Raw genomic sequence first — 26,701 nt, forward strand, 5'->3', positions numbered from 1 at the left:
GAAAGATTTTCATGCCTTGGGTGTGCTGAAAGCATGCACAAACATGGCAGTCATGTTTTTGGTGTAGTGATGGACCACCTACTGCAGAATGGCTCCCTTGATGTGGGAGTGCACATGCCAGTCAAACCGATGAAATCCCATAACATTTCAGTGCGATTTCTAATGAGGGTTTTTTTTAGGGTAATTGAGGCACTTTTTCAATTAAAACTATAATCAAGCACCATTATATATTTTCTTTAAATTGTTTTTTTTATATTAATCAATTCTGGGGTAAGAAATTCTGATTAATTTCTTAAATTGGTTGCAGACCTATACATAGGGTGTTTATGTATATGAGTGTTGAGCGATTATATATTCAATTGAATGTCGCATCTGTACTGTAGCCATCACAATCCAGAAATCCTCCATATGTTTAATAATGGAATGACTTGGGCGTGAAGCTGAAGCAACTGAAAAGTAGCTTTTCCATAACATAGGATGGAAGACAGTCAATGATGAATGATGTTTTTGTTTTTTTTAATTATGTTTTTATTTTGGTCATCGTGTACAAGCATAATGAACTACATCATGAGAAGTACATTACAATCATATATATATATTTCCCATGTTCTCAATGGTGACCAAAGTTACAACATTTTTCTTTTTCTTTGGAGCAAAAACAAAAAACGAACAAACAAGAAAACAAAAAAGACGAACATCTGGGCAATCAATGATGAATGATGTTAACTAAACAATGATTGTTGTGTTTATAATAAGCTTACATTTAATTTCACACATCGTTGCACTTTTGTAAATGTGCAGCAAATGTTTTTATATATATATATATATATATATATATATATAGGTTAATCACTGCGAAAGCAATTCAAATAGTTTTTTGTGATCGATAAGCTATCTTGAAGTTTCCAATTCGTTGCTAAATAATTTCAGCAATATTAAACGCTGTAAAATAAGACTGGGTAAACTAGACCTGAGTTGGCTCTGTACTTGGACCATGTTTTTCAGTCTACACCAAATCTCTTTGCAAAAATATCCCCATCTACAAGCTCACACACAACGCATCGCATTTGCCTGTTGTAAGCTTCCAGATCTGCTATGTTTTGGCTAATATAACTAGATCTGATTGCCTTTCATCCTGTCTTTATATACAGTATTTGTATTCTACTCTAAGATCTTAAACCATGATTTATTTTGTATTGAAGTTTAGATATTCCTGCGAGAACATCCTCTCTGTCGCGTGGAAACCTCATGTGTCAAACTGTTACTTTCCAGGATTCAAATTCAAAAACGGCAAAAGTAGCAGATCTATGAGCTTGTGGATCTGCCACTTTTGTGTGAGTAAAGGCATACCGGTATAAAATATGGAGATATGAGGTTTCCGACAACAGCGATGTAGTTCCATCCATCTTCATCCGCTTGTCACGTCGTGGAGGCAGCCGTTCCAGCAGAGACTTGCCTTTCCCTGGTGGCCACATTAGTCAGCTCTGAACGACGGGGGATCCCCGAGGCATAATCTGGTCTTCCTAGCTGGGAGTGCCTGGCAAATCTCCCTTTGGAGACTAGATGCCCGAACCACCTCAACCTTTCTTCATAAAGGAGCAGCTGCCTGTATCCGTGATGATCTTGCAGTCATGATGACCCACATTTCATGACCATTTTGCAGAACCTTATTTGTGGCATGCCCAGAGTAGGGACGGTCACGCTGGGGGTTCATGTGGTTAATTAACGAGGTTTCATCCCTTCTGTTCCCTCCTCAGGAGCAAGCGTACAAGATGCAGCACTGGCAGCAGCAGCAGCCGGGTCACACCGCCCCCTCCGGCTCCAGCCATCCCCAGCGGGGTTACTACCCCCCACACGTGCTTGGATTTGACCCCCGCTGGATGATGATGCCCCCCTTCATGGACCCGCGCATGGCCCAGGGGCGATCTCCGGTGGACTACTATCCCAACGCCGTGCACTCGTCAGGTGAGCACTATCTTAAAAGCAGTGGTCCTCAAACCTTTTCCTGTCAAGGTTCTCCAGATTGATATGTATTTGGCCGCGGAGCCCCCATCTGAAATGTTTTGTGCCAGGGGCCAGAAGATTTGTGTTTAAAAATAGACTAAAATGTTGAGGTTCTCTCTGGAAGTAACACTAACAAGGATGGATAGGATCAGGAATGAGTACATCAGAGGGACAGCGCATGTCAGATGTTTTAGAGATAAAGCCAGAGAGGCCAGACTGAGATGGTTTGGACACGTACAGAAGAGGGATAGTGAGTATATCGGTAGAAAGATGTTGAGGTTGGAACTGCCAGGCCACATGAAGTTAGTTGGTGTGAGAGAAGAGGAGGCAGAGGACAGGGTGAGATGGAGGCAGATGATTCGCTGTGGCGACCCCTGAAGGGAAAAGCCGAAAGGAAAAGAAGATTCTTCAAACACTTTCAAGATTTTTCAAAAATATTCAGGAATATCAGATGTACAAGCTCACAGCTCATGGGCTTTGAGCTTGTACATCTGCTTAACACGGCCGCTGTGTTAAGTGGTCATATGGGTGGGCCATGAACGTTTTAGAGATTTTCAAGACCCAGAAAAGGTGGCTTAACCGATTTTGGACTGAGGCTGATCTAAAAACGCTGTCTAAATCCTGACCCAAATTTTCTGAATAACTTCAAATATTTATATAGCAGCATCACATTTTTTGTAATTTTTTAATACTGTAATACTGTACAGAACCCCAAAAGGGGTTCCCCTCCAGAAGGGGTAAAACACCAAAAGGGGTTCCCCTCCAGAAGGGGTAAAACACCAAAAGGGGTTCCTGCGAGGAATACTCAAATGCATTTTCCTCCTCTGCTCTATCATTTACTCACCCTGTGATGCCAAGGCGAAGTTTGTATCATATTCCTTTATGGTAAAGGTAGAATCCAAAAACAAAGACGTTTGTGTAGAGTTGAAAAAGAAAGAATTGCAAGAAAAAAATGGGGGTAAATTTAATCCCAAGTGTCCTGTATCCAGTGTTGTCATAATTGCAAAGATGTTTGCACATTAGAATGTGATGAAACGTTTCATCACCAGTTTTGTTATGTTTTTCTCAAAAAATAAATCTGGACTTTTGTGGGGTTTTATTTTTTGCACAGGAATGATGAAACCCGTAATGCACCAGGACCACCTTAACAGCCCTGGCTCGGATGAAGGCTGCCACCCTGGCCTCCATCAGGAGAGAAGGGCCCCATCCACTGAACCTTACCCCGCGTGGAGCCAAGATGGATACCCCCTCCGCAGTTTCACCCCGCCCTACCAGAGACAGCACGAGAGCTTGGACGTCGGACAGCCAGATGACAGGTTAGTTGACCCATTGTGACCTAGCTGAGACCAGATTCTACAAATGTCTTCGACATCCTAACAGTTTCTGAAACGTTTTTGATGTTTCTATGTCAGTGGTCTCAAACATTTTCATGTAAAGGACCCCCAAATATTACATGTATTTGGCCGCCGACCCCATCTCAAAAATATGTTGTCCCCCAAGCAAAGATATGAGTTCAAAACATTCTGTGTGAAAGAATATATATTCAAAGATTTGCATTTTGCACACATTTTCACAATTCTTCTAAAATAGCAGATCTACAAGCTCGTAGATGAGCTTGTAGATCTGCTATTTTCCAACAGCCAGGTGCATTCCAGGTCTTAATGGGCCGATAAACAAAATGCTGTGAAATAACTTTTGAACCACCCATTAACCCATTTTGGGCGAGAACCCCTTTTGGTGTTAGCATTATGTTATGCTTTAGCTATTGAAAAATAGCAGACCTACAAGCTCGTAGCGCGCCACCGAGTGGCGCGCTACGAGCTTGTAGGTCTGCTATTTTTGAAAAATCGAAGAACGACTGACATAGAAACATAGCTTTTTCAGAAAACTGTCAGGATGTAGAAGACATTTTTAGAATCTGATCTCAGGTCAAAATGGGTTAAGACAGATTCTACGAATACCTTCCTAATCTGTGGTTCTCAAACCTTTTCGTGCCAAGGACCACCTAAAATGATATGTATTTGGCTGTGGACCCCTGAAAATGTTTTTTTGCCAGGGACCTCCAGAAGTGAAGATTTGTGTTTAAAAACACGTTTTTCCCATACTAGCTCTATTTTACCGTAGTAAACGTAGTTATTCAGTGTTCGGTAACAGTGGTCTCTCCAGCTCTTTAGTAAACGGAAAATAACTGGATAACAGAATACTGGATAATCACGTGAAATTGGATATCATGAAACAAAGAAATTTGGCATATAATTGTAATAATAATGATTTAATTGAAGTTGGTAAATGGGTTCTCTTTCGAGATTGGTATACCGGACGGCGGACACCGGTATGTATTTTCTGTTTATCAAAGAGCTGAAGAAGGGGAGACCAACTTTTTTTTTTAAATCACTATTTTTATTGATGCAGCAATGAATAAACATACATGTACATTTTGCTGTATCCGACCCACTGTTTTACAAAAACGAAATAATAATGGTCACTTACAGCGCCCGTTTAATCTCCCGTTTCCACCGTTTTCTTTCCCCCAGAGGTGACGTGGCCTGCTCCCAGCGGGAGTCTTATGAAGAGAGGTCCACTGAGTGCCTGGACCACCCGTCAGATGATCAGGGCTACCAGCAGAACCACCACCACGAGCAAGGCCTGCTCACCACTGTTCAGAGCCACTCCCAGCAGCATACCGAGGGCGACTACCCCAAGCAGGACCCCAGAGACAAGAACCCAAAAGACGGGCCTGAGCCTCGCAGCGAGCCCTTCGATGGCTCCACAGACAATTGGAGAAGGGATGGAAGCCAGAAAAAAGACGGCGGACTCGGTGCAGTCCAAGGCCAGTGGTCCGAACCCGTCTCTATTTCGACTAGCAGTGTCAGTCAGCCGCCTGAGACTGGCGGGCGCACGCTGATCCGCAGGACGGGGCCCATTAAAAAGCCGGTGCTCAAAGCGCTCAAAGTGGAGGACAAGGAGAACGAGAAACCCAAACCTGAGCCAGAGGAGAAGCCAGTTCCTTACCGCCTGGAGAAGGAAGTCCTCACCAACGTGTATGACTTGAAGAAAGATAACCAACCGATTGGCAACAACAGGCGCTCAGCCTCGCCTGCTGTTGTCGAGAAGCAGCCCGAAGAGAAGCAGCTTCAGCCACTGTCACCGGCTCCAGCCAAACCAGAGAGAGCCATCAGCACGCAGAGCGAAGACTCCCACAAAGACAGCGGCTGGGACAGCAGCAAGAGCCAGTCGTCCAGTCACAGCCAGGACGGCCGGGATACCCAGCAGGCGCCTCGTCGGAACAACTGGATCTTCATCGATGAGGAGCAGGCCTTTGCCGGGGCCAGGGGAGCGGGCCGAGGGGGCCGTTCCAGGGGCGGCTTCCGAGAGTTCAGCTCTAGAGGAGGAGGAGGAGGTCGAGGCGGCAGAGGTGGAGACAACCTCCGCGGGAGTTATAACAACAACAACAGCAGCAGCAGCGGGGGCCAAAGGGCGGGTAGAGGCCGAGGGCCCATCAGGGAATTTGTCAAGGTGGAGGATCTCCAGAGGGGGAAACCGCGCAGGCGGAATGTCAGCGAAACCATGAGTGAGACCTCGGAGTACGAGGAGCTGCCGAAGAGGCGCCGCCAGAAAGGCTCCGAAAACGGCGAGGGTTACGCCGAGTCTGGAGAGGTCCGGAAGGCGGACAGAGACTCTTGGAGGTCCAACAAAGTCTACACAGATGACCAGGCAGCCATCGACGCCAGAGACAAGGCTAAGGCCCACAACAGGGGCTTTGCGGGACGCGAGTTGCCTCCCAGGCTGAACACCACCGGGGCCGGCTACAACCGGGGCTTCGGGGGCCCACGGGACATCTCCACCTGGAGGGGCAGAGGGACCCAGACCCAGTTCAGCAGCGGTGGAGGAGGCGCTCCGTTGCAAGAGAACGGTTACGGTCCTGGAGAGGTAGTAGACACCTCTTACTCCCGCAGAGCCCCGCCGCCCGCCGAACGCGAGCCCTCGCAGTACACCCCCAAGTTCAACGCCTCTTTCATGGAGAACGGCACGGAGGAGCGCGGAGGAGGAGGAGGAGAGTACTACTTGGAGAACGATAATAACCCCAACAGGCAGGAAGCCTTGAGGAGGCGGCGGCCGCCCCGCCAGGACAAGCCTCCGCGCTTCCGCCGCCTGCGGCAGGAACCCGAGGCCGGCCCGGGAGGCCAATGGACCAGCGACGAGTACATCAACGGAGGAGGAGACTTCACCACCAACCCCTGGCCCGGCGGACGCGCCAAAGCCGCCGGAGAGGACAGCTGGCCCAGCGGTCAGTATTGTGTTGATTTCGTCGACTAAAACTGTGACGAAAAATGTTCGTCGACTACCTTTTCTCACTGAGGAAAATTTATAATGTAATTTTATGCTTCATTGTATGCTGAAAATAGCAGATTTGTCATTATGACGCCATCAAGGTCTGCCAAAATACATTTTAGTCTAAATCAACTGTAGATTCAGTCAACTAAAACTAGACCTAACACTAAAACATTTCAGTTGACTACAATGTGACTAAAACTAAATGGAAAAAATGATTCAAAGGACTATGACTAAGACTAAAATCAATGTTTTGCGGTCCAAATCAACAGCAGGTCAGTACAGTGGCGGGCGCTCCTCCGGCCAACACGGCCAGCACGGCCACCAGGCCGAGGACTGGGACACGGGCTCGGAAAACAGCGAATTCGGAGACTGGAGGGAGAAGCGAGGCGGTAGGGCTGTCACCATTACACACATTGAACCTGACCATTATTTGTCGCACAAATAGTTGCGATTAACGACTTAAAGGAGCATTCAGTGATTTGAGTGATTTGGAAAACCGCCCAGTCCGCCCCGGTAACAAAATGTGCACATGCACGCTCTACAGTGGGGGGGAAGTGCAACAGGCCAACAGCATGTGCACCCACACGCCCCCACTCGATCATGATTGGAGGAAGGCCCCTCTCATCCTGATTGGATGAAGGCTTTGCCACCCGCCACCAAAACTGAAACTAGGGTTTTTTGACCCCAGGGGCTCACTGGGGACAGGGAGGAACTCCTTATATGGTCAGCACACTCTATAGTAGGGAGGATTATCCAGAAAAAAAGAAAAAAGAAGTGATATTTAGATTAAGTCAAATCACTGAATATACCTTTAATTGTGTTTTTTTGGCGTTGGAAATTGGAACACTATGAATGGAAATTACATTTTCTATTCATAGTGGCTTTTTCGGCTCGGGGCAGATATGACAAATAAATATATACCAAGAAATAACTGCCATTTGTATACATTTTATACTTAAAAAATAGCTGAAACAGCTCACGAAGTGACGTGTGTAGATCTGCTATTTCCATTTTTTATGTACAATGTAGGCATTTAGCGGACGCTCTCAATCCAGAGCGATTTACAGTAAGCAAAAACACATGGGAATACATTCAATATAGTCATCAAGGAAATAGTCATCAAGAATCATAAGCAAGCTGAGAACCTAACCTAAGTCTAACAGTAGATTATTTGTACAGTGAAGCAATGAGTATACATTATAAAGTGCTATGTCTACATAAAATGCTAAATTATAAATCTGATAAAATTAATTCTAAATGTAAATGACATATGTAACCTTTGCATACACCTATGTGCCAACCCCTAGGAGGCGGGCAGCAGCAGGGACACGTCGGGGACATGCCCTCGGACTCTGGCGGAGGACACGGTGGCGAGCTAAACTCCGGGGAGAAGAGGGAGCTTTCCAAGAGGAGCTTTTCCAGCCAGCGCCCCCTGGTGGAGCGGCAGAACCGGAAGGGAGAGCCCTGCACCCTAACGCTGGAGGGGAGCAAGATGACGACGCGGGCCGATAATAACCCAATTGCGTGTAACAGGAGTGACAGCTGGCAGAATGGTGGCGCTCCTTGCAAAAGGTTGGTTGAAATGAATGCAAGTCACTTTTTGGGGGAACGCAGCTGTTGGCTCTTAACCACTTTAACAATCACCCAAACTCAAAGCATTGTTTTGGTCTAGTGTTGATTTTGACAGCAAATTTTGATTTATTTTTAAGTCATAGTCTTTTGAATACAATTTAATTTAGTTTTAGTGTTAGTCTTGTGAGCTTGTAGATCTGCTATTTTCAGCATGCAACCTAGCATAAAATGACTAATGGATCAACCAAGCATAATATGACTTACTGGATCTCTTCTCCACTAGTCTCTCCCTAACATTTTAGTATAGTTTTTATTTGTTGACGAAATTGTCAAGTGTCTTAGTCATCGTAGCTTGGTTTTTATTTAGTTTTGTCAGTGGAAAAACGCTAAGTCAACGAACATTCTTCGTCCCTACTAATGTTGTGGTCCCTGATGTCTCCCCAACAGGTCCCCAGATGAGTCTGTGGGGTGTGTGTACAGCGTAGAGCAGCCTGACGAGCGAGAGCCCGCCGAGCACTCTGGGAAGAAACTGGACAAGGACCTGAAGCCGCTCTCCGTCAAGTCTGACAACATGGCTGAGCCGCTGTCCCAGTACGATCTCAACAGCTACCCAAGTAAGCCAGAGAGACTTGAATTGTTGTGTTCAAGTTGGTACCGTTTAACTCCATTAAGACCTGGAACGCATCTGTGTCACTTTAGCGTGCAACCACATTAACCATTATTTTATACTTTAGCTGTTGAAAAATAGCAGATATACATGCTTGTAGATCTGCTATTTTAGAAAAATCGTGGAAACGTGTGCAAATCTTTGAATATATATTATTTCACAGCGAACAATTATTTGCTTCTGGGGGGTCCCTGAAACAACATATTTTCAGATGGGGGTCCGGTGGCCAAATACATATAATTCTGGGGGTCCTTGGCATGAAAAAGTTTGAGAACCACTGAAATAGAAACAGATGTTTTTTCAGAAAACTGTTTAAAAGGATTTAGAAGACATTTTGTAGAATCGGGTCTCAGGTCTTAATGGGTTAACTCCTTTAAAACCAGGAAAGCATATTGTCATTTTAGATTTTGGCTTTATATCGTCATTGTCGGGGGTGGAACCTCACTTGTCCAAAACTACTTCAAAACATAGTTTACAGGATTCAAATTCAATAGTAGCAGATCTGCAAGATCTCAAATAATATAGAGTATTTCTTCTTAGTGTAACAACTGTTTGTTTCGTAAAGAATGTCCTATTTGATCATATTAGTGTCACACAAAAGCATCTAGTAGCAGATCCGCAAGTTCGCAATCGCAACTTTTTCCATTTCTTTTTTTTATTTGAATCCTGCAAAGTAACAGTTTTTGGACATATGAGATTTCCACCTGACAGGCGATATCTTTATAACATTTCTATCACCTTTTTACTAAGCAAAAAAAAAGTTGTTTGCCGTTTGTGATGGTATTTTTCCATGTTTGTGTTTGTGCAGTCGAGGGGGACGTGGGGGGTGGAGTGTCCAGTCCAGATGGCTTCACAGACTCTCTGTCCAAGAAGCAGAGACGACCACAGGACGACGAGAGGAGGAGGAAGGAACAGGGAGCCAGCGTAAGCTAAATTTTTGCATATTTAACTCCTCAATTTGACTTGATTAACCACTTGAAACTGAGCATCCCCATTCTAGGGCTAAGATTATGCGAAAACAGACGATTTGATTGATTGATTGAATACTTTATTGGCAGAAATGTAAACGGTACAGAGTACAGTCAAACACTTTGTCCAAAAGGATATCACCGGAAAAAAAAAGTCCTTGTGGTCTTGTTTCCATTCAGGTCCTTGGTATTCAATTCATAATCATGACATGACAAATAAGAAAATTCAAATCATCATAAAAAGTCGTTGATCTACAAGGTCATGAAGTGTCGCAGTGCGAAGCTTTGTAGATCGGTTATATGTTCTGCAGATATTTTTTGTGTAGAGCGAAAAGGAGGATGCCTAGCCTAGCCCTTTTGAAATCATACTTTTCACATAAACAATTAACAATAACCATTCCATATTGATGTTTTTACTACTATGAACACACTTTTTTGTCGAGTGTCAGCGTAACAACACACACTTTTACTTTTGATACTTTTAAGTACACTTTGATGCCAGTATTTCTGGTGTTTCTAAAGTAAAGTAAAAACATTTGAGTAGTTTTTCCATCACTGCCGACAGCAACGATATGATCTTTACAGTAACATGCGTGTGATGTTGTGGTACAGGTACCAGTGAAGAGAAGGACCATCACCTCCAAGATGGAGGTGATGATCAACGATATGATCTTCACAGTAACATGCTTTGTGATGTTGTGGTTTAGGTACCGGTGAAGAGCAGGACCATCACCTCCAAGATGCCACCGCGGTTTGCCAAGAAACAGGGCAGCATGAGTATGGAGCAGCCAGAGGATGGCGCACTCTCCTCCTCCAATAACCTCGGCACTGAGATCTGGGAGACCAACAGCTCGGGTTGGTCAAGTTATTATTGCATACGATCGCCCCCTAATCGCAATCATTTGAGATAATTGCTTCTTTTTTTTTTTTGCATAATCGTCCTTCCACGTTGAAACGATATTTTCACAAAATAGAAGATTCAGAAATAGTCGTAGCGGAAATAGCTGGCTATTAATGTTAATTCCACTATTTAAAGCCCAACAGAAATCCAATCTTTAGTGATTATTTTCAAAATACTTCTACTTTTGGTACTTTAACCACATTTAGGCTGAGCTCAGACCTTTACTGCATTGCTGTATGCTTGTTGGATGAATGTTGTGTAGTGTCATGGCCGCCCCAATGCATTTCCAATGGAGGTCACATGGTTTGACACAACATTTGTGTTGTGTGAGGGGGAGGGGGCAGTCGAAACACAGCTGAAAGCCATACAACAGACCATGTGACCTCCATTGGAAATGCATTGGGGCGGCCATGACACTCACAACGCTGTAAAGGTCTGAGTGAGGCCTTAGGGTGCACTCACACGGTTCATGCAATTCTCTGTGCTCGTTGGGTGTTGTGTCATGGCCGCCCAGCGGCCCAATGCATTTCCAATGGAGGTCACATGGTTTGACCCAACATTGTGTTGTGTGAGGGGGAGGGGCGGACGACTGCGCCCCTCCCCCTCACACAACACAATGTTGTGTCAAACCATGTGACCTCCATTGGCAATGCATTGGGCGGCCATGACACAACACAACATGCATCCAACGAGCATCCAACGAGCACAGAATTGCATGAAAGGTGTGAGCTCAGCCTTAGGCTGAGCTCACACGGTTAATGCAGTGATTTTTGTTGTGAGTGTCATGGCCGCCCCCAATGCATTTCCAATGGAGGTCACATGGTCTGTTGTATGGCTTTCAGCTGTGTTTCGACTGCGCCCCTCCCCCTCACACAACACAATGTTGTGTCAAACCATGTGACTCCCATTGGAAATGCATTGGGGCGGCCATGACACTACCCAACGAGAATAGAGCATTGCATTAACCGTGTGAGCTCAGCCTTAGAATTGTACTTTTGCTTGTAACATAGTATTTTTATATTGCAGTATTGATACTTTTACTCAAGTACAAAATGTGAGTACTTTTTCCACCACTGGTATTAAACCGGTTCCTTCCGCTTTCCTCCACAGCTCTGTCAGTCCAGTCTTCAGGAGGAGACTCGTGGACTAAACAAGTGTCGTACACCGGCAGCGAGCCCAACTCTGAGGTACACTCATGCAGCTGCATACTTAAGCCATTCAGGCCTGATGTCGAAATTAAAAAAAAAAAAAAAAAGTTTTCTAAATCATGACAATTTTCGGAAAGAAAAAAACAAAAAAAAAACATGCAGATCTAGCAACCGGTACAGGGCTAAAAGTTGATTTAGCAAGGCAGTTTCGGGGTCCGTGCGCTTTTCCGACACGCCAATGGTCCGATTTTGTCGGACTATCGCCCGAAATATGGGCTTTTACCGCCAACGGTCCGACATGGCATTATACTAGAGACTTTGGCTTGGGGAGAGAGAGGGGGGTGTGTGGAGGAGGGGGAGGGCGGGGCCCAGCCTACCTTGGCAGCCCTTGGGCATGCAAATTGATTCCGTTTGTAAATTAGGAGGGGTCCAGGTAATATTAACATATCTATGGCCAATTTGCCAACACAGTTTTACACATTTCTTCAGAAGTTTAAAACACACACCCACACCCCCCCGCCACACCCCCCCCCACGCACACACACACACACCCCCAGTCCCACCCCCAGTCCCACCCCCAGTCCCGCACGCACGCACGCACGCACGCACGCACACACACTCACACTCACACTCTAAGGCGCGTAGCGATTATATACTCTATCTCTCTCTCTCTCCCTCCTTCTCTCGCACGCGACACCCCCCCCCCACCCCCACGCACACACACTCACACACACACACCCCCCACGCACACACACACACACACCCCCCACGCACACACACACACACACAGTCTGATGCTCTCTCTCTCTCTCTCTCTCGCACGCGACACCCCCCCCCCCCCACGCACGCACACACACACACACACACACTCTCTAAGGCGCGTAGCGATTATATACTCTATCTATCTCTCTCTCTCCCTCTTTCCCTCGCACGCGACACCCCCCCCCCCCCCCCCCACGCACACACACACTCACACACACACACCCCCCCCCCCACGCACGCACACACACACACCCCCCACGCACGCACACACACAGTCTGATGCTCTCTCTCGCACGCGACACACCCCCCCCACGCACACACACACACACACTCACACACACACACCCCCCCCCACGCACACACCCCATTTACAAACGGAATCAATTTGCATGCCCCCCCCCCCCCCGTGTGTGTGTGTGTGTGCGTGGGGGGGGGGGGGCATGCAAATTGATTCCGTTTGTAAATTAGGAGGGGTCCAGGTAATATTAACATATCTATGGCCAATTTGCCAACACAGTTTTACACATTTCTTCAGAAGTTTAAAACACACACCCCCCCCCCCCACGCACACACACACACACACACACCCCCAGTCCCACCCCCAGTCCCGCACGCACGGCCGCACGCACGCACTCTATCTATCTCTCTCTCTCTCCCTCCTTCCCTCGCACGCGACACCCCACCCCCACGCACACACACACTCACACACACACACACACACCCCCCCCACGCACACACACACACACCCCCCACGCACACACACACACAGTCTGATGCTCTCTCTCTCTCTCTCTCGCACGCGACACACCCCCACGCACACACACTCACACACACACACCCCCCCCCCCCACGCGCACACACACACACACACGGGGGGGGGGGGGGGTGGGGGGGGGGGACAATTAACAAACGGAATCCATGCCTGGTCTAAACAACGGTTTTCGGACCATTGCCGGAACTATTGTCTGTATAATGCCATGTCGGACCGTTGGCGGTAAAAGCTCATATTTCGGGCGATAGTCCGACAAATGTCGGACTGTTGCCCGTCGGAATTTTGGCGGGTCGGAAAAAAGACCTGCACCCGGCAGTTTCATATCGATATGGCACACAAGTGTGGGATTTGATAGAACGTAAATACACGTTTATGCCTGTGTTAATTTGCACCCCTCCCGCTGCAGGACTCTGACGCCGGCCCCGAGCAGCAGAACAAGGAGCAGCACAACAAGCCGGGGCCCATCGGCAACGAGCGCTCCCTGAAGCACCGGAAGGGCTCGGAGGCGCAGGGCGTGGCGGAGCGCCTAGAGGGCGGCGGACCCGGCATGGCGGGGCCGGGGGTCAACGGCGTGCAGGTGGACCACCTGCACGGGGTGGTGGACACAGGGCTGGGGGCCGGCGTGCCCCCCATCGAGTTTGGGGTTAGCGCCAAGGACTCTGATTTCAGCCTGCCACCACCGCCAGGCTCCTCCGCCCCCCCGGTGCCCGTCGTGTCCAACCCCGTGAGCAAGCAGCTGCAGGACGCGCTGCAGACAAACGTGAGTCGTTTAGAGAGAGAGAGAATGAATGTTGAAAGTCGTCGCCCTAGGATCACGAAACCTCTTATGTCCAGTGGTGTAAAAAAGTACTTAAATGTTTTACTTAAGTAAAAGTATCAATGCTGCGATATAGAAATACTTGCAAGTAAAAGTACGGAATTCAAAATATATTAATATAATATATTTGGTGCTGCCGCTACGATATTGTATATCGGCTATTTTTCAATAGCCGATATAACCAGCTGCGTTACAGGTCTTAATGGCTTAAGCTCCTATTTATCGGTGTGAGAAATCTTGCAGTTGAGAATCACTGACATCCAGTTATTATACTGTTATTTGCGTTGTGTGTGGATGTTCTCATGGAACTGGACGTGTGTTTGTGTGTCAACAGCCCACTCTCAACCAGAGCATCCCAATGCTGCGCTCCAACCACCTGCAGCCTGGCATGAACCTCAACCCCATCTCCTTCCCCAGCGCTGACCTCACCCTCAAGGTACACAAAGAAGGAATAGGATTAATTACTATTAATATATTTTATTTATATCATTTTACATTCGATAGAAGTCTAACAAAAAGTAAGAAAGAACATTTTAGTCTAAGACTTGTGCTTAATAAGAAAAGTTATTTATCTAAAGGAAAGTCTTTAGTCCTAGTAATAAATCTTTCCAGACAAGTGCATTAACATTTTACTTGTCCGTTAAACAAGAGACTCATGGTTTCACTTTGCCAAGCCAACAATATTGTCTGACATTAGTGTCTGGCTTTCCTAATAATCACCTTCCCAATATTGTTGTCCACCATTCCGTTTCAGGAAAACATAATTCTGTATGCGTGTTATTCTGTATTTATTTACTTTCAAAGGGGAAAACTATCCTACATCACTTATTTATTTATTTATTTAAAATGGCTACTGGCCATCATCACGTCATTCTTTGCGCTAAACGAGCAATCAATATTATGGCTCGTTTTAAAATCAAGTGCCTCAAAATGTCAAGCCCTGTTCTTGTGTTCTGGTACTTTTAATTCATGTCACACTGAGGACGACTTGAGCACCGAAACGTGTCCATCTATTTATGCTGCCCTTAAGGAATTAAAAGTACCGGAAGGCCTTTGGAGTGTTGGCTATTATGTTCTTAATTGTAAGCTGGCAAATTGCATTGATATAGACTGGAGTGTGTTCGGTAACAGATCAGGGCTGTTCTGTGTCCTCAATATATCTCTCTCTCTCCCTCTCTCTCTCTCTCCAGATGGAATCTGCGCGCAAGGCCTGGGAGAACTCCCAGTCCCTCCCCGAGCAGCAGGGCTCCCCCGGTGGTGGTGGGGGGAACAGCAGCCAGCCTCCCTGCAGCGGTGTGGGCTCCACCGGCGGGGGCGTCAGCTACAGCTCCTTCGGAGGCGTCTCCATGCCCCCGATGCCCGTGGCCTCCGTGGCTCCCTCCATGTCCATGCAGGGTAAAAAATAACATCCCTCTTTATTCCCCTTCAATATTGTATAATTGTAGGCTCTCTAAAGCAGGGGTTCTCAACCCGTGGGTCGCGACCCCTCGGGGGGTCGCCAAATTAGTTTGGAGGGTCCCCAAATTATTTTCCAAAAAAAAAGTTTAATTTTTTTATTTTTTTCACGGTTTTTCAAAAATAGCAGACCTACAAGCTCATAGCGCGCCACTCGGTGGCGCGCTATGAGCTTGTAGATCTGCTATTTTTCAATAGCTAAATTATAACATAATGCTTAAAACACCAAAAGGGGTTCCCGCCCAAAATGGGTTAAGGTTATTGTAGCAGTCAATTTATATTGGGGGTCGGGAGGGGGCGGGGCGGGGGTCCCGAGACATTGCCAAAGCATTTCCGGGGTTCCCCGGCCAAAAACGCTGAGAACCCCTGCTCTAAAGAGTCTAATTTTCCTACATTATGCTGGCACTAGCTCCTGAGTGAAGCCACCTGGTGGCTGCATGTAATCGTTAAAAAGTAGCAAAACTAATAGGATTGAAATTAAAAAGTAGCAAATTCCTGGAAATATTTTGAAATTGGAAAAACTGTTTTCCCGGGCCTGGAAAAGGAATGTTTGGGAAAATGTTTGTTTGTATCTCTACATTGTCTTTGTGTAACATGAGGTGTAATATGTAACATGGTCAAATGCATTGCTTGCTTGACTGCGGCCTAATGTACACAGGACGATGAAAATAATTGATCAACAGAAGACGTCACCTGATGAAAATAATTGATCTGGGAACCATATTCCTCTAGTAGTGACTGAACTTGAGCTGTTGTTTGTCCCTCACAGGGAACCATATTCCTCTAGTAGTGACTGAACTTGAGCTGTTGTTTGTCCCTCACAGGGAACCATATTCCTCTATTAGTGATAGTGACTGAACTGAGCTGTTGTTTGTCCTTTGTAGGGAGCCATAGTTGTAGTAGTGACTGAACTGAACTGTTGTTTGTCCTTCACAGGGAACCATATTCCTCCTCTGTACCTGGACGGTCACGTGTTTCCCAGCCAGCCGCGCCTCGTACCACAAACCATGAGCCAGCAGCAGAGCTACCAGCAGGTACCACACCGCTAAAGCCCGAGTTAAAATATAGACAACATATTTTAGCTACTTTTGGGGGAGGGGTTAGGGTTATGATGATGTGACTAAAGTGGTGTGTTTCGATTGGACCTTTTCGACTCTAAGGCTTTCGGCTTTCAGGAAGAAACCAAAAATACACAGGGAAGACATTATTTGAATTTTCTAACCACACCTGGGGGTCTATTAGACTAGCAATGTTAACTCCATTGACACATAACAAAACAGAAAAAGTTTAAAAAAATCACAGCATTCCACTCCTTTTAACATTTCCATGTGTCCATGTGTGTTCCTCCTCCATTCAGGCGGCCGCGGCCCAGCAGATCCCCATCTCCTTGCACACGTCCCTCCAGGCCCAGGCCCAGCTGGGGCTGAGGGGAGGCCTGCCCGTCTCCCAGTCCCAGGAGATGTTCAATTCCATGCCCCCCTTCAGGTACCGTACCCACCGGCAGCAGTACGTTCGCCTTTTGTCAACCACATAATATATCTGGAACAAGCTTCCATAAAATGGCACTTTAACTGTTCTTTTATTTATACCTGCTACACATACGTTGTTATTTATACCTTTCCAGCTGGGAACGCCTCTGTGTGTCAATTTGGTAGCCTGGCTAATAAGCCAGTCTAATCCGCCGGCAGGCAATTTTGTTTTTGCCAACGGCTGATTGGGTCTGGTTTATTAGCCAGGCTATCAACTTGGTTGTTGCTATGCTATGTATCGCTGTTGTCGGGCAGAAACCTCTTATCTCCATAGTCTACGTTTTCGTGTTTTTTTGTAAATTGACGCCCTATTTGATCATGCATGCTACAGCGTCACACAAAAGTAGCAGATCCACAAGTTCAAAAGTGATGAGTTTTTGAGCACGTAGCCCAAAGTGAAGGGACTTTGACGCTACAATGCCTATAATTCCTATTGGGTTTTTTTCTACCCCGCACAGGTCCCAGGTTTACATGCATCCCAATCTGTCTCAGCCGAACCCCATGGTGTTGTCGGGGGGAGGGCAGCTCAAAGGGCCCTACTCGCCCTTCCCGGGCATGCAGCCCTCTGACATGGTCAAGTCCCAGTCGGGCTCCCACTACCAGCCCATGAACGGCAGCCAGGCCATGGTCTACGACGGCCAGATGAACCAGGGCCCCGGCATGAGCTCCTCCCAGCTCATGGACTCCCAGCTCATACAGGTATATATATATGCACAGTGGTGGGGAAAAGTACTCAATTGTTTTACTTAAGTACACGTATAAATACTGCAAATTTAGAACTACTAAAGTCCGGAATTCAAAATGCACTTGAGTGAAAGTACAAAAGTATCGGCATAAAAATATACTTAAAGTACCAAAAGTAATTTTGCCGTATTAAATGGCTGGATGGCGCTGCTGTAGTACACTTTTCCGACATCAGATGGCAATGTCGGCAGTAAATCAGTTTTAACCCATTTAGACCTGAGGACGCATGTGTGTCATATTATAGCTTTAAACCCATTTTGGGCGGGAACCCCTTTTGGTGTTTTAACTAAGCATTATGTTATACTTTAGCTATTGAAAAATAGCAGATCTACAAGCTCATAGCGCGCCACCGAGTGGCGCGCTATGAACTTGTAGGTCTGCTATTTTTGAAAAATCGTAAAAATGCGGCACAAATCTTGGAATATATATTCTTTCAGAGCGAACGTTTTTTTTATTTCGACGTCAGGCCTGAATGGGTTAATATCCGTGTGCCTCTAGTCTTTGTCGCAGCAGTCGCTATATCATTGTTTTCTCCCTGAATCCCCCCCCCCCTCCTCCAGGTGACCATGCCCCTGCCGGGCTCTCAGCTGCGCTACGGCTCGGCGCAGCAGCACCTCATCCTTCCCCAGTCCATCCAGCTGCAGCAGACAGGACAGAACCTGTCGGTGGGAGCGCCCCCGCAGCGCCGCATGCTGCCGCCCGGCTCACAGCCCCAACAAGTCATGACTGGCAGCCCCCGAGAGGTGAGGTCCACTGGGTCACAGCAACACGGCAACGGCAGCCTGATGGGTTTGCATCAGCATAACGAGCAAATCCCTCACCGTCAGCCGGAGACTTTGTATGTCCAGAACCGTTCCCTGTTCAATATTTATAAAACCCACAGGCACACTTAAAGCCGCACTATGTAACTTTTACTCTTCTACCCCCCCCCCCCCCCCCTCCCGGATTTTAAACCCGGTTTCCAGCGCTGAAGTGCTGATTTTTTTTTCTTTTTACCGTTGAGCTGTAATAGAGCCTAGCCTGCTTGCTCGGGGGATTAATTGAATATTGAGACCATCATGTTAAAGTTTGTGTCAGATCCTGTGTCTAGGTGAGACATGACCTTCTAAACGATCACGATCTAAATGTCTCAATAGAAGAGCAGGTGAGACAAAATTCAACCGCCCCAATTGTATAAGTTATATTGTAACATACTCTACCATACATACAGATTGGACAAAATTACATTTTATTCATGAAAAGAAAATAGAAGTTACATAGTGCCGCTTTAACCACCTTTTTCACAAGTAGTGAAAATAGCTCCTCATCCAATCAGGAGAGAGAACCAATTTATCAGCCTGACTTTTATAGTGATCCAGTTCCAGTGTTTTCCCAGCTCATCATTGTTTTGTTTAATCATTTTTACCTCCCTTTCAGTATATATTCTTACATACATGCACCTACTGTATATATGTGTACAGATATAGGTGTTTATGTATGTAAGAACACATATCGAAAAGGGATCTCAAATAAATACTATCCTTGCAGATCAAGCTCTGCTTTGTTTTGTTTATCTATTGTTTCTTCTGTATAATTGATGCATTGCCGGAATTGTGTCAACTGTTTGTTCTGATGTAATATATGAAACTACGTTGAAATATTGTTTTCTTTTGTTTGCTCTCTAGTCACATTTTTATTTTTATTTTCCTGGTGTGTTAAATAATTCAAATATTAATAGGTGGGCATAATAAGCTTCGGCTTCAGCCCATGCCTTTTCGGCCAATAATTATTTTTGCTGCTTCTATTGTATGCACAACTGTTATGTTAAATTGTGACCGAAATGAATAAACTAACTAAATCACTTCCAATTTCACTTGTTATTATCCTGTACCATATGCGTTCTCTCTCCTGACTGAATAAAATTGTTATCCTGTATCCTGTATTTTCTGTTTACTAAAGAGCTGGAGAGAGGGGTGCGACCCCTGTTACTGAACAAATACTCTATAGCAGTGATTACTATTGGAATATAGAGCTGTTTAACACTTACTGGCCGTATTTTAGTACAAAAAATAATCAGTTACGCTGCCTTTAGATAATTCTAGAGCATGTCAATCTTCAAAGAATGCCATGTGCTGTACTCCAGAGTGCTTCTCCGGGGGTCCTTGAGGGACGTTACGGGAGGTCCTCGGCAAAACTACTTGACAAAGTCTAACGACTGCTATGTTAAAAAAAATCCAGGCATTTATTTTTTAAATGTTTGAATATTTTTATTAAACATTTTAAGAACACAAATATTGCATGGTGGTCCCTGGCACATGTAGTATCTTTTCTGGTGGGGGTCCAAATCCATTCTTCTTGACATGAAACTGAGAAGAAGCACGTGTGTACTTGACATGAAGTAGTGTAGAAGCCAATGTGTAACGCTGTTCCCTCCTCACTCCCAGGGCTCACAGATGGAACTGAAAGGCTTCCAGTTCTCAGACAAGCCCAATCATTCCCCAGGATTACAGGGCTCTTACAGGTAGGAGAACAAGTCTACTCTGAATGTATTCAAGCCTGCTTCCAACCTGTACTCCCTACTGGCTATGTCGTCATTGGCAAAAAAAACTAAATGTGACGAGATTGTAGATCCACAAGCATGCAACGTGAACCGCTGTGAGTCTATCGGTAATGCACAGAGTATATATATATGGTTACATAGTTATGTATTTGTATGTATTTACTAAATCATGGAATCCATCCATCCAAGTGGCACCGGGATTAACCACATGAACCCTAACGTCCCTATTTTTGGGAAACATTCGCCCAATATAGCAGATGTAAATACATGCTCAGGGTCTGCTGTCCTTGAGGTGGTTACATAGGGTTTCCAGACAAATTTGTTAATGCCGCATTACAATAATTTGAACCACTTCATCCATATTGTATATGTTGGCTATACAAAAATAGCAGTTCTACGAGCTTGTGCATCTGCTTTGTTTTTTTTTATTCTTTTGAAAAATATCAAAAATGTTGAATAATAATTAGATTTTTGAGGGGCGCTAGCCCCTCCAATGCATGGCTTTTGAAAATTACCTCATATGGCAGCCAAGTGTATGGGATTTTGAGGATATTACAATGTTTGTTTAGAGCTCTTATGACGTAAATCATTTGCAAGCCAAGTCTATGGACTTGAATTTTGTTTAGTTCACTAATGACGAAGTAAGATGCCATGTTGCCGATATAAATCCAGTGGGCTCACTTCACACGAGTGTCATTCGTTTGTTTTTTACACATCTTCGTCCCTGGCACAAGACATTTATCTTCAGACGGGGGTTTGCCGCCAAATATATAATATTAAAAAAATGTTTTAGAACTACTGGTGTAGAGAGGGGTAAAAAAAACAGACCCAAGTCCAGAGCCAACCCCGTTCAACTGTAAGGACAGATTCACACTATGGTCCTGGGTGCGCACTCGGGACCACTTGGCAGATGTTGTGGTAGTGTGAATGAATACTGCAGCGTACCATTCCCCGGAGCGGAACATCCAACCAATCCCGGGACCGCATGGAGGTAGTCTCGGGACCGATTGAAGTGTACTCGGATACGGATCGATGCAATGTGAAAGAATTGAATACTGAGTTGAATGAAGTGTACTCTGGTGCGGAAGAATCAAGGCCAATGTCAATCATGGCCAGTGGGGACCAGGCAATCGTATTCGGGAACAGTTTGAATCAAATGAAATTGAATCTGCCCTAAGTGTCTAGTTGACCGTGTATATGTTTTTGTGTTTGCAGGCCAGGCTCTGCCAGTCCCAGTGGGAAGCCCTCTGGTCCTGGAGGCCCAGTGGGACATTACACTCAGCAGGTATAGCTGGCCTACTAGTCACTCAACATTAAAACACACTGCACATTTATAAAGTCATTTTAGCCCATTTAGACCTGAGGCCAATTCTGCACATGTCTTCCAATCTAAATGTAGTTTTCACACCTTCAAGATCTCTCCAAAATGTTCAACAACAGTAGAAGCACGTAGAAGGAAAGTACAAGCTTGCAGCTTGTACTTTCCCCAGAAGTACAAGCTTGCAGCTTGTACTCCTGCTATTTTTGAATAGCCAACGCAAAAATCTACAATACATGATTTATGAAGTTAAACATGAAAAATTACTATTTCAAAATGGCCATTTCCAACTAGCAAATACCACCAAGTTCTGATCTTTAATATTTGAATGAGTCTGCCTGTTGCTCAAGTTCAAGTTCATATTTATGTCTCTCAAAGTTGAAGGGGAAAAGTAACTGTTGTCATATATGAAGACCTGGTTATGTTTTTACTTTAAACCATTAAAGTCTACTATACCATTACCAGCCTTGACGAAAAAAGGATAGTAATTTTGTATTTTAAAACAAAATGTGGACATCATGCCAGAGAGTTAAAAGAAAAGTGAATGATAGTTGTACTGTCTTGTTCAGAGATGTGTGGAATAAATGGTTGCAAATAGCAACCACTATATTGCATTCCTATAAGCTTTCTGCTGCCGAAAAAGGAAATTCAAAATAGTTTATTGAAGCTTCTTGTCCTCAGATTAGGCATGTCACAATTATTACATAATCACCTGATCACAATATGGCCGCTGATAGGAATTATTTTTCATAAAATATATATAAACAGCTGGATGAAATGAACAGAAATGTACACATATTATTATTTTCATGTTATTGTCCATCCTCTTCTAGCCACTTTAAACCTAGCATTCTTTTTTGGGGTATTTAGATTTAGGCCAAAAACATTGCAAAAGTGTAAAATGATTAACTGTGGATTTTTTTGGTCATAGACACATTATTTATTTGTGATAATTAGCACTGGGCATTGTCATTAATTTACCTGTATTTGTATATTTCAGTAATGGGCTTTGTATATTAAGTTATTTGTTATATATTCTTGTTCAATGCCCCCCCCCCCCCCCCCCCCCCAAAAGAAAACATTTACTCAACCATAATTGCCTTGAACTTAATTTCAGTTATTTGTTATTTGTCATTACATCTGATATGCAAGTACAATGATATAAATGACTGTTATTGAAGCATTCTTTATACATCCAGACATGGATGTATAATAGTGTCCCTCTGCTGCCCCCTGTAGGCGCCACCTCCCCAGGGCAGCATGGTGATGCACATGCGGCCCCCCACCACTGGTCCTTTCCCCACCCCCATCCAGAGACCTGTCATGCAGGTCAACAAGACAGTCATCATCCGTTCCCCCCCGTACCCCAGCCCCGGGGGGCGCGAGCCTTCCCACTCCACCCCTCCCAATGCCCCCGAGCCCCCCGTTAAGGGGCCAGAGGATGGCATGAAGGTGAGCCACCCACTGTAAATTTAGGTAATTTCATTTTTAATCCATTTTTCCCTTTTTACATTTTGAGCCAATGAAATGTGAATGCATGCTAATGTTGCTGTTGTACAGTTAGTTGGGGTTTGGGGGTAATTGTCTATAACTAATACTGTCAGGTGGAAACCTTGTAGGTCCAAAGCTGTTATCTGCTATTTTTGCTACCTTGTCATGCGACAAGGTGCAAAGTCGCACTTTGCACGTAGAATATGGCTTTGATCTATGGAAGAAAAAAAGATGAAATATGGACAAACAAGGTTTCTTTCCGGCATCGACAATATACTGTTACATTGTAGATTTTATATTGGCTTGATTTGAGGCTTTGGTCAGATATAACTAATAAGTTAAAGGGATAGTTGACTTTCAAACATGTTTGGAAGTGAAATTATCCCTTTAATAGTTTGTAGTTTGTAATTATGCTTAACATTTTGGCAATGCTAGAATTCCAGTAAATACTATTGATTGTGAATATGTTTAAACTTAATTGTGCTTAATATCTTTGCATGAAATGCTATTGGTTTTAGAAATGGGGGAAGAGAGAATACTGTATAATGCATTAGCATGATATGTAGAACCTGTAGTGGATAATTCCGCAAACGGCCAACATAGGTATTGATTGAGCACTTTAACTGTATGTAAAGTAATAAAGGCCTGATTTTAACCTGAATCCTATCATTTTAAGAATCGCGATATGATGTGTTGTGAGCTTGTAGAGCTGCTATAATCACATTTTTGAGAAAAAAAAGAAAAGTGATTAAAAGCAGGAAAAGACAACATATTTTATTAAACAATGGTGTTAGTGAGGCAGATGTTGGCATTGTGAAATGTTAGTAACCTTTGCCTATCCCTTCTTGGCACAGACTAAAACCCTGCGGGACGTGCACAAGGCGGTGGGTGAGGGAAAGGTGCCATCGGGGGGCATGACCAGCAAACTCCAGGAGCCCCTGCCCTCCCCGGGACAAGCCAAACCAGCACGCACTGGAGCCATCAAACCTCAGGCTGTCAAAGTGAAGGAGGGCCAGGCTTAGCAAACAGACCTTTAAAAGCCTTCTCTCGAAAACCACCAGAAAGCCACCCCTCCCCCTACACCGACCATTTTCCCACTACAAGAAACTTAAGTGAACTGTGCCGTGAAAACATCATTTTGCGGTTCCCGGATATGTTTTCCACACGCAATGGCTCGGTTTCAGATGAAAGGTTCTCAGAACCTAATTTGGGCTCTGTGCAAGGATGTGGTGATACTAACCATCAGTTCTGGGGACCCAGAACTTAGAATTTTCAAAATGTTCCTAAAAATAGCAAAAAATAAATAGTAGATCTATAAGCTCAAGTCAAGATATAAGTCAACGCGATGCTTATATTTCAGCTATTTTTTCTTTCTTTTTTAATGGTGGACCTCCCCATCAGGGGTGGTTCTGAAAGAAAACCACATCACAGAACTTCAAGGGTTCTGGAAAGTTTCAGGTTCTGGATTACCTTTCGTAGTTTAAAAGAGCTATAAGCCTCCTACGAGCCACCTCATCCCAAGGCCCCCCCAAAGGCACCGAGGCATACTGTACTATCCCCTCTGAACTGTCAGAACCGGACACTTATTCTCTCACAACACGTATAGAGATATATAAATATATATATATATATATATAATAAATATATACATAGACACAATAGACACTTCTTCTAAAGCAGATCTCTTCAAGGTCCCACTTTTTATTTATTAACGTTTAATGTCCTTTTTTTAAGAGAACAATGGTGAGGTGAAAATATATATTCCTGTTTTGTGTGTTTCTTGCTCCAAAAGTGAGGAAAAGGAAAACGACAAACAGATTTTTTTTTCCACACCGTTTTTTTTTGCCAAACTGTATGTATGCCCCGTTCATGGGACTATAGAGTCCTTAAAACCGGGCACACGTTGATCCGTTACCATGAGTGTCTGCGAGGTGTTTTCGACCAAGAAAATGCAGAAGGGCACTTTCTTTTTTGCTGGTAGTTATGGAGCTGAAACATTTTCTAAGTTATTGTCACATATTTACTCAATTACTAAAGGACTGCTTTTATTCAATCATCAAAAAAATAAAAAAATAAAAAATATTTTAACTTGAATTTGAGGATGTTGTGTTAACATGGAAAGAGTGAAGTGGATCTTTCTGGGGGTATACTTCACAGCTTGTGATCTGTGACAAAACCGCTTGGATTGGTAGTTGTTTTTTTTTATGGTGATATTCCTTGCTTTTTTGTTTTGGTTTTAAGTTTTAGCTCGCTCTCTTCATGTAAACTGAAGCAAAAAGTTGGACATTGTTTTGGAAAAATTGTCATTTCTTCCACCGGAACTTCGCTGGCTTTGATAACGGGTGTGTGCATGTGATGATGAGCTTACGGGACTCCTCCCACCCCGGGACCTGGTGACATTTTAGAAAACACACACACACACACACACACACACACACACACACACACACACACACACACACACACACACACACACACACACACACATTCAGCGTGCACGCACACACACATTCAGTACCTGAAGTCAATGGACATACTGGATGCTGCCACAGTGTGTGGATTTTGATCAACAAAGTTGATCATGTTGGAAGGCTTGTTCTGTAGTTTTGGGAAAGGGGGCTGCATTCATTAATTACTGTAAATCAGTGGTTCTCAAAGTGGGGTCCTTGAGGAGGTTCCCTATCTAAATGATTGATTCTTAAACAAATGGACCCTTGCCAGTCTGTAACTGTAATGGGGGTCCGTGGCCTAATGCAAAACAAACTCGGGGGTCCTTGAAATCCAGAAGTTTGAGAAGCCCTGCTGTAAAATGAAACCTAAACGGATTATGAGACGTTTACTCTATGTTGCTTCACTTTGGCTGTAAAGAATTGAGATGTTTGTTAGGTGGCCACGTGATAAGTGATTTTTATATACCCCGGCCTAGTGTGTGTTTGTTTTTATTCCTTCACGTTTTCTCATAGGGCTCCTGAAATACCTTTTCTCTGCAATTCCATTTGAAACCAGCTTATGTGAAACGTGGGGCGGGAAAATGTGAAGAAACAAACCACCATCTGATTTTTATTCCGCTTCTGGTCTCCGAGGTGGCACTAGCAATAAATGCAACCTATCTATAATCACAATCAGGGTCCAAATAATTATTTTTAACTTAGACGTCGATCATCACAAAGAGAGAGGCTTTTAGCTTTGCTTGTTGAATATATGTATGAACGTTTTTGCTTAAGCTTTTTTCCTGTGATCACTGCAGTTCCAATGGACTACGAAGGACTTGTGTTTGTTCTGTTTGAAAAATGTGAAGCTGTCGGCACCATCATTGATTTCTTTCTAATGGACAGTCATTTTGAAACTTCACTATGCCAATGTCATAACTGGTTATAAATGTTACTTGCTTACTAAAACGCTCCATGACACTACAAAATGTTCCGATGTATCTTTATGACAGTGTTTCACTGGTATATATGTATATGCATACTTAACTGTACAGTCAAACTTTGTCAGTGGGGGGGAGGCTATGATCATGCTTCATTTTAGATATTGTATGAACTAATTAAAAAATAAATAACTATGTTTAAAAGGTCACCATGATGTTTTTGGAGTGGACTGCTTACAATTGTTGGTAGGATTATTTGGGCTTTGGGTGTTTTTGCCTCTTAAATCCCAGAGGATCCGGATACAACTT

The 26,701-nt window shown here is 44.5% G+C and overlaps 1 protein-coding gene across 8 annotated transcripts in view; it reads left to right on the plus strand.

Moving 5' to 3' along the window:
* Positions 1-26,601, plus strand: part of prrc2b (proline-rich coiled-coil 2B) — a 39,308-nt gene extending 12,707 nt beyond the window's left edge. For 4 of the 8 annotated variants that reach the window (XM_079524626.1, XM_079524629.1, XM_079524630.1 and 1 more), the window contains exons 14-33: positions 1,758-1,965; positions 3,116-3,320; positions 4,539-6,292; positions 6,609-6,728; positions 7,647-7,911; positions 8,359-8,525; positions 9,387-9,502; positions 10,254-10,401; positions 11,558-11,634; positions 13,536-13,889; positions 14,281-14,382; positions 15,137-15,341; positions 16,338-16,435; positions 16,759-16,886; positions 17,389-17,629; positions 18,235-18,417; positions 20,098-20,174; positions 21,429-21,498; positions 22,771-22,983; positions 23,877-26,601. In XM_079524626.1, coding sequence (XP_079380752.1) covers positions 1,758-1,965; positions 3,116-3,320; positions 4,539-6,292; positions 6,609-6,728; positions 7,647-7,911; positions 8,359-8,525; positions 9,387-9,502; positions 10,254-10,401; positions 11,558-11,634; positions 13,536-13,889; positions 14,281-14,382; positions 15,137-15,341; positions 16,338-16,435; positions 16,759-16,886; positions 17,389-17,629; positions 18,235-18,417; positions 20,098-20,174; positions 21,429-21,498; positions 22,771-22,983; positions 23,877-24,044 — 4,899 coding nt within the window. In that variant the 3' untranslated portion in view covers positions 24,045-26,601. Of the gene's footprint in view, positions 1-1,757; positions 1,966-3,115; positions 3,321-4,538; positions 6,293-6,608; positions 6,729-7,646; positions 7,912-8,358; positions 8,526-9,386; positions 9,503-10,253; positions 10,402-11,557; positions 11,635-13,535; positions 13,890-14,280; positions 14,383-15,136; positions 15,342-16,337; positions 16,436-16,758; positions 16,887-17,388; positions 17,630-18,234; positions 18,418-20,097; positions 20,175-21,428; positions 21,499-22,730; positions 23,008-23,876 lie in introns of those variants that run through there. The other 4 variants (XM_079524628.1, XM_079524633.1, XM_079524632.1 and 1 more) reach the window with 3 other exon arrangements.
* The last annotated feature ends 100 nt before the right edge of the window (positions 26,602-26,701 follow it).

The sequence above is a fragment of the Electrona antarctica genome, assembly GCF_951216825.1.
Source record: "Electrona antarctica genome assembly, chromosome: 16".
Classification (NCBI taxonomy): Eukaryota; Metazoa; Chordata; class Actinopteri; order Myctophiformes; family Myctophidae; genus Electrona; species Electrona antarctica.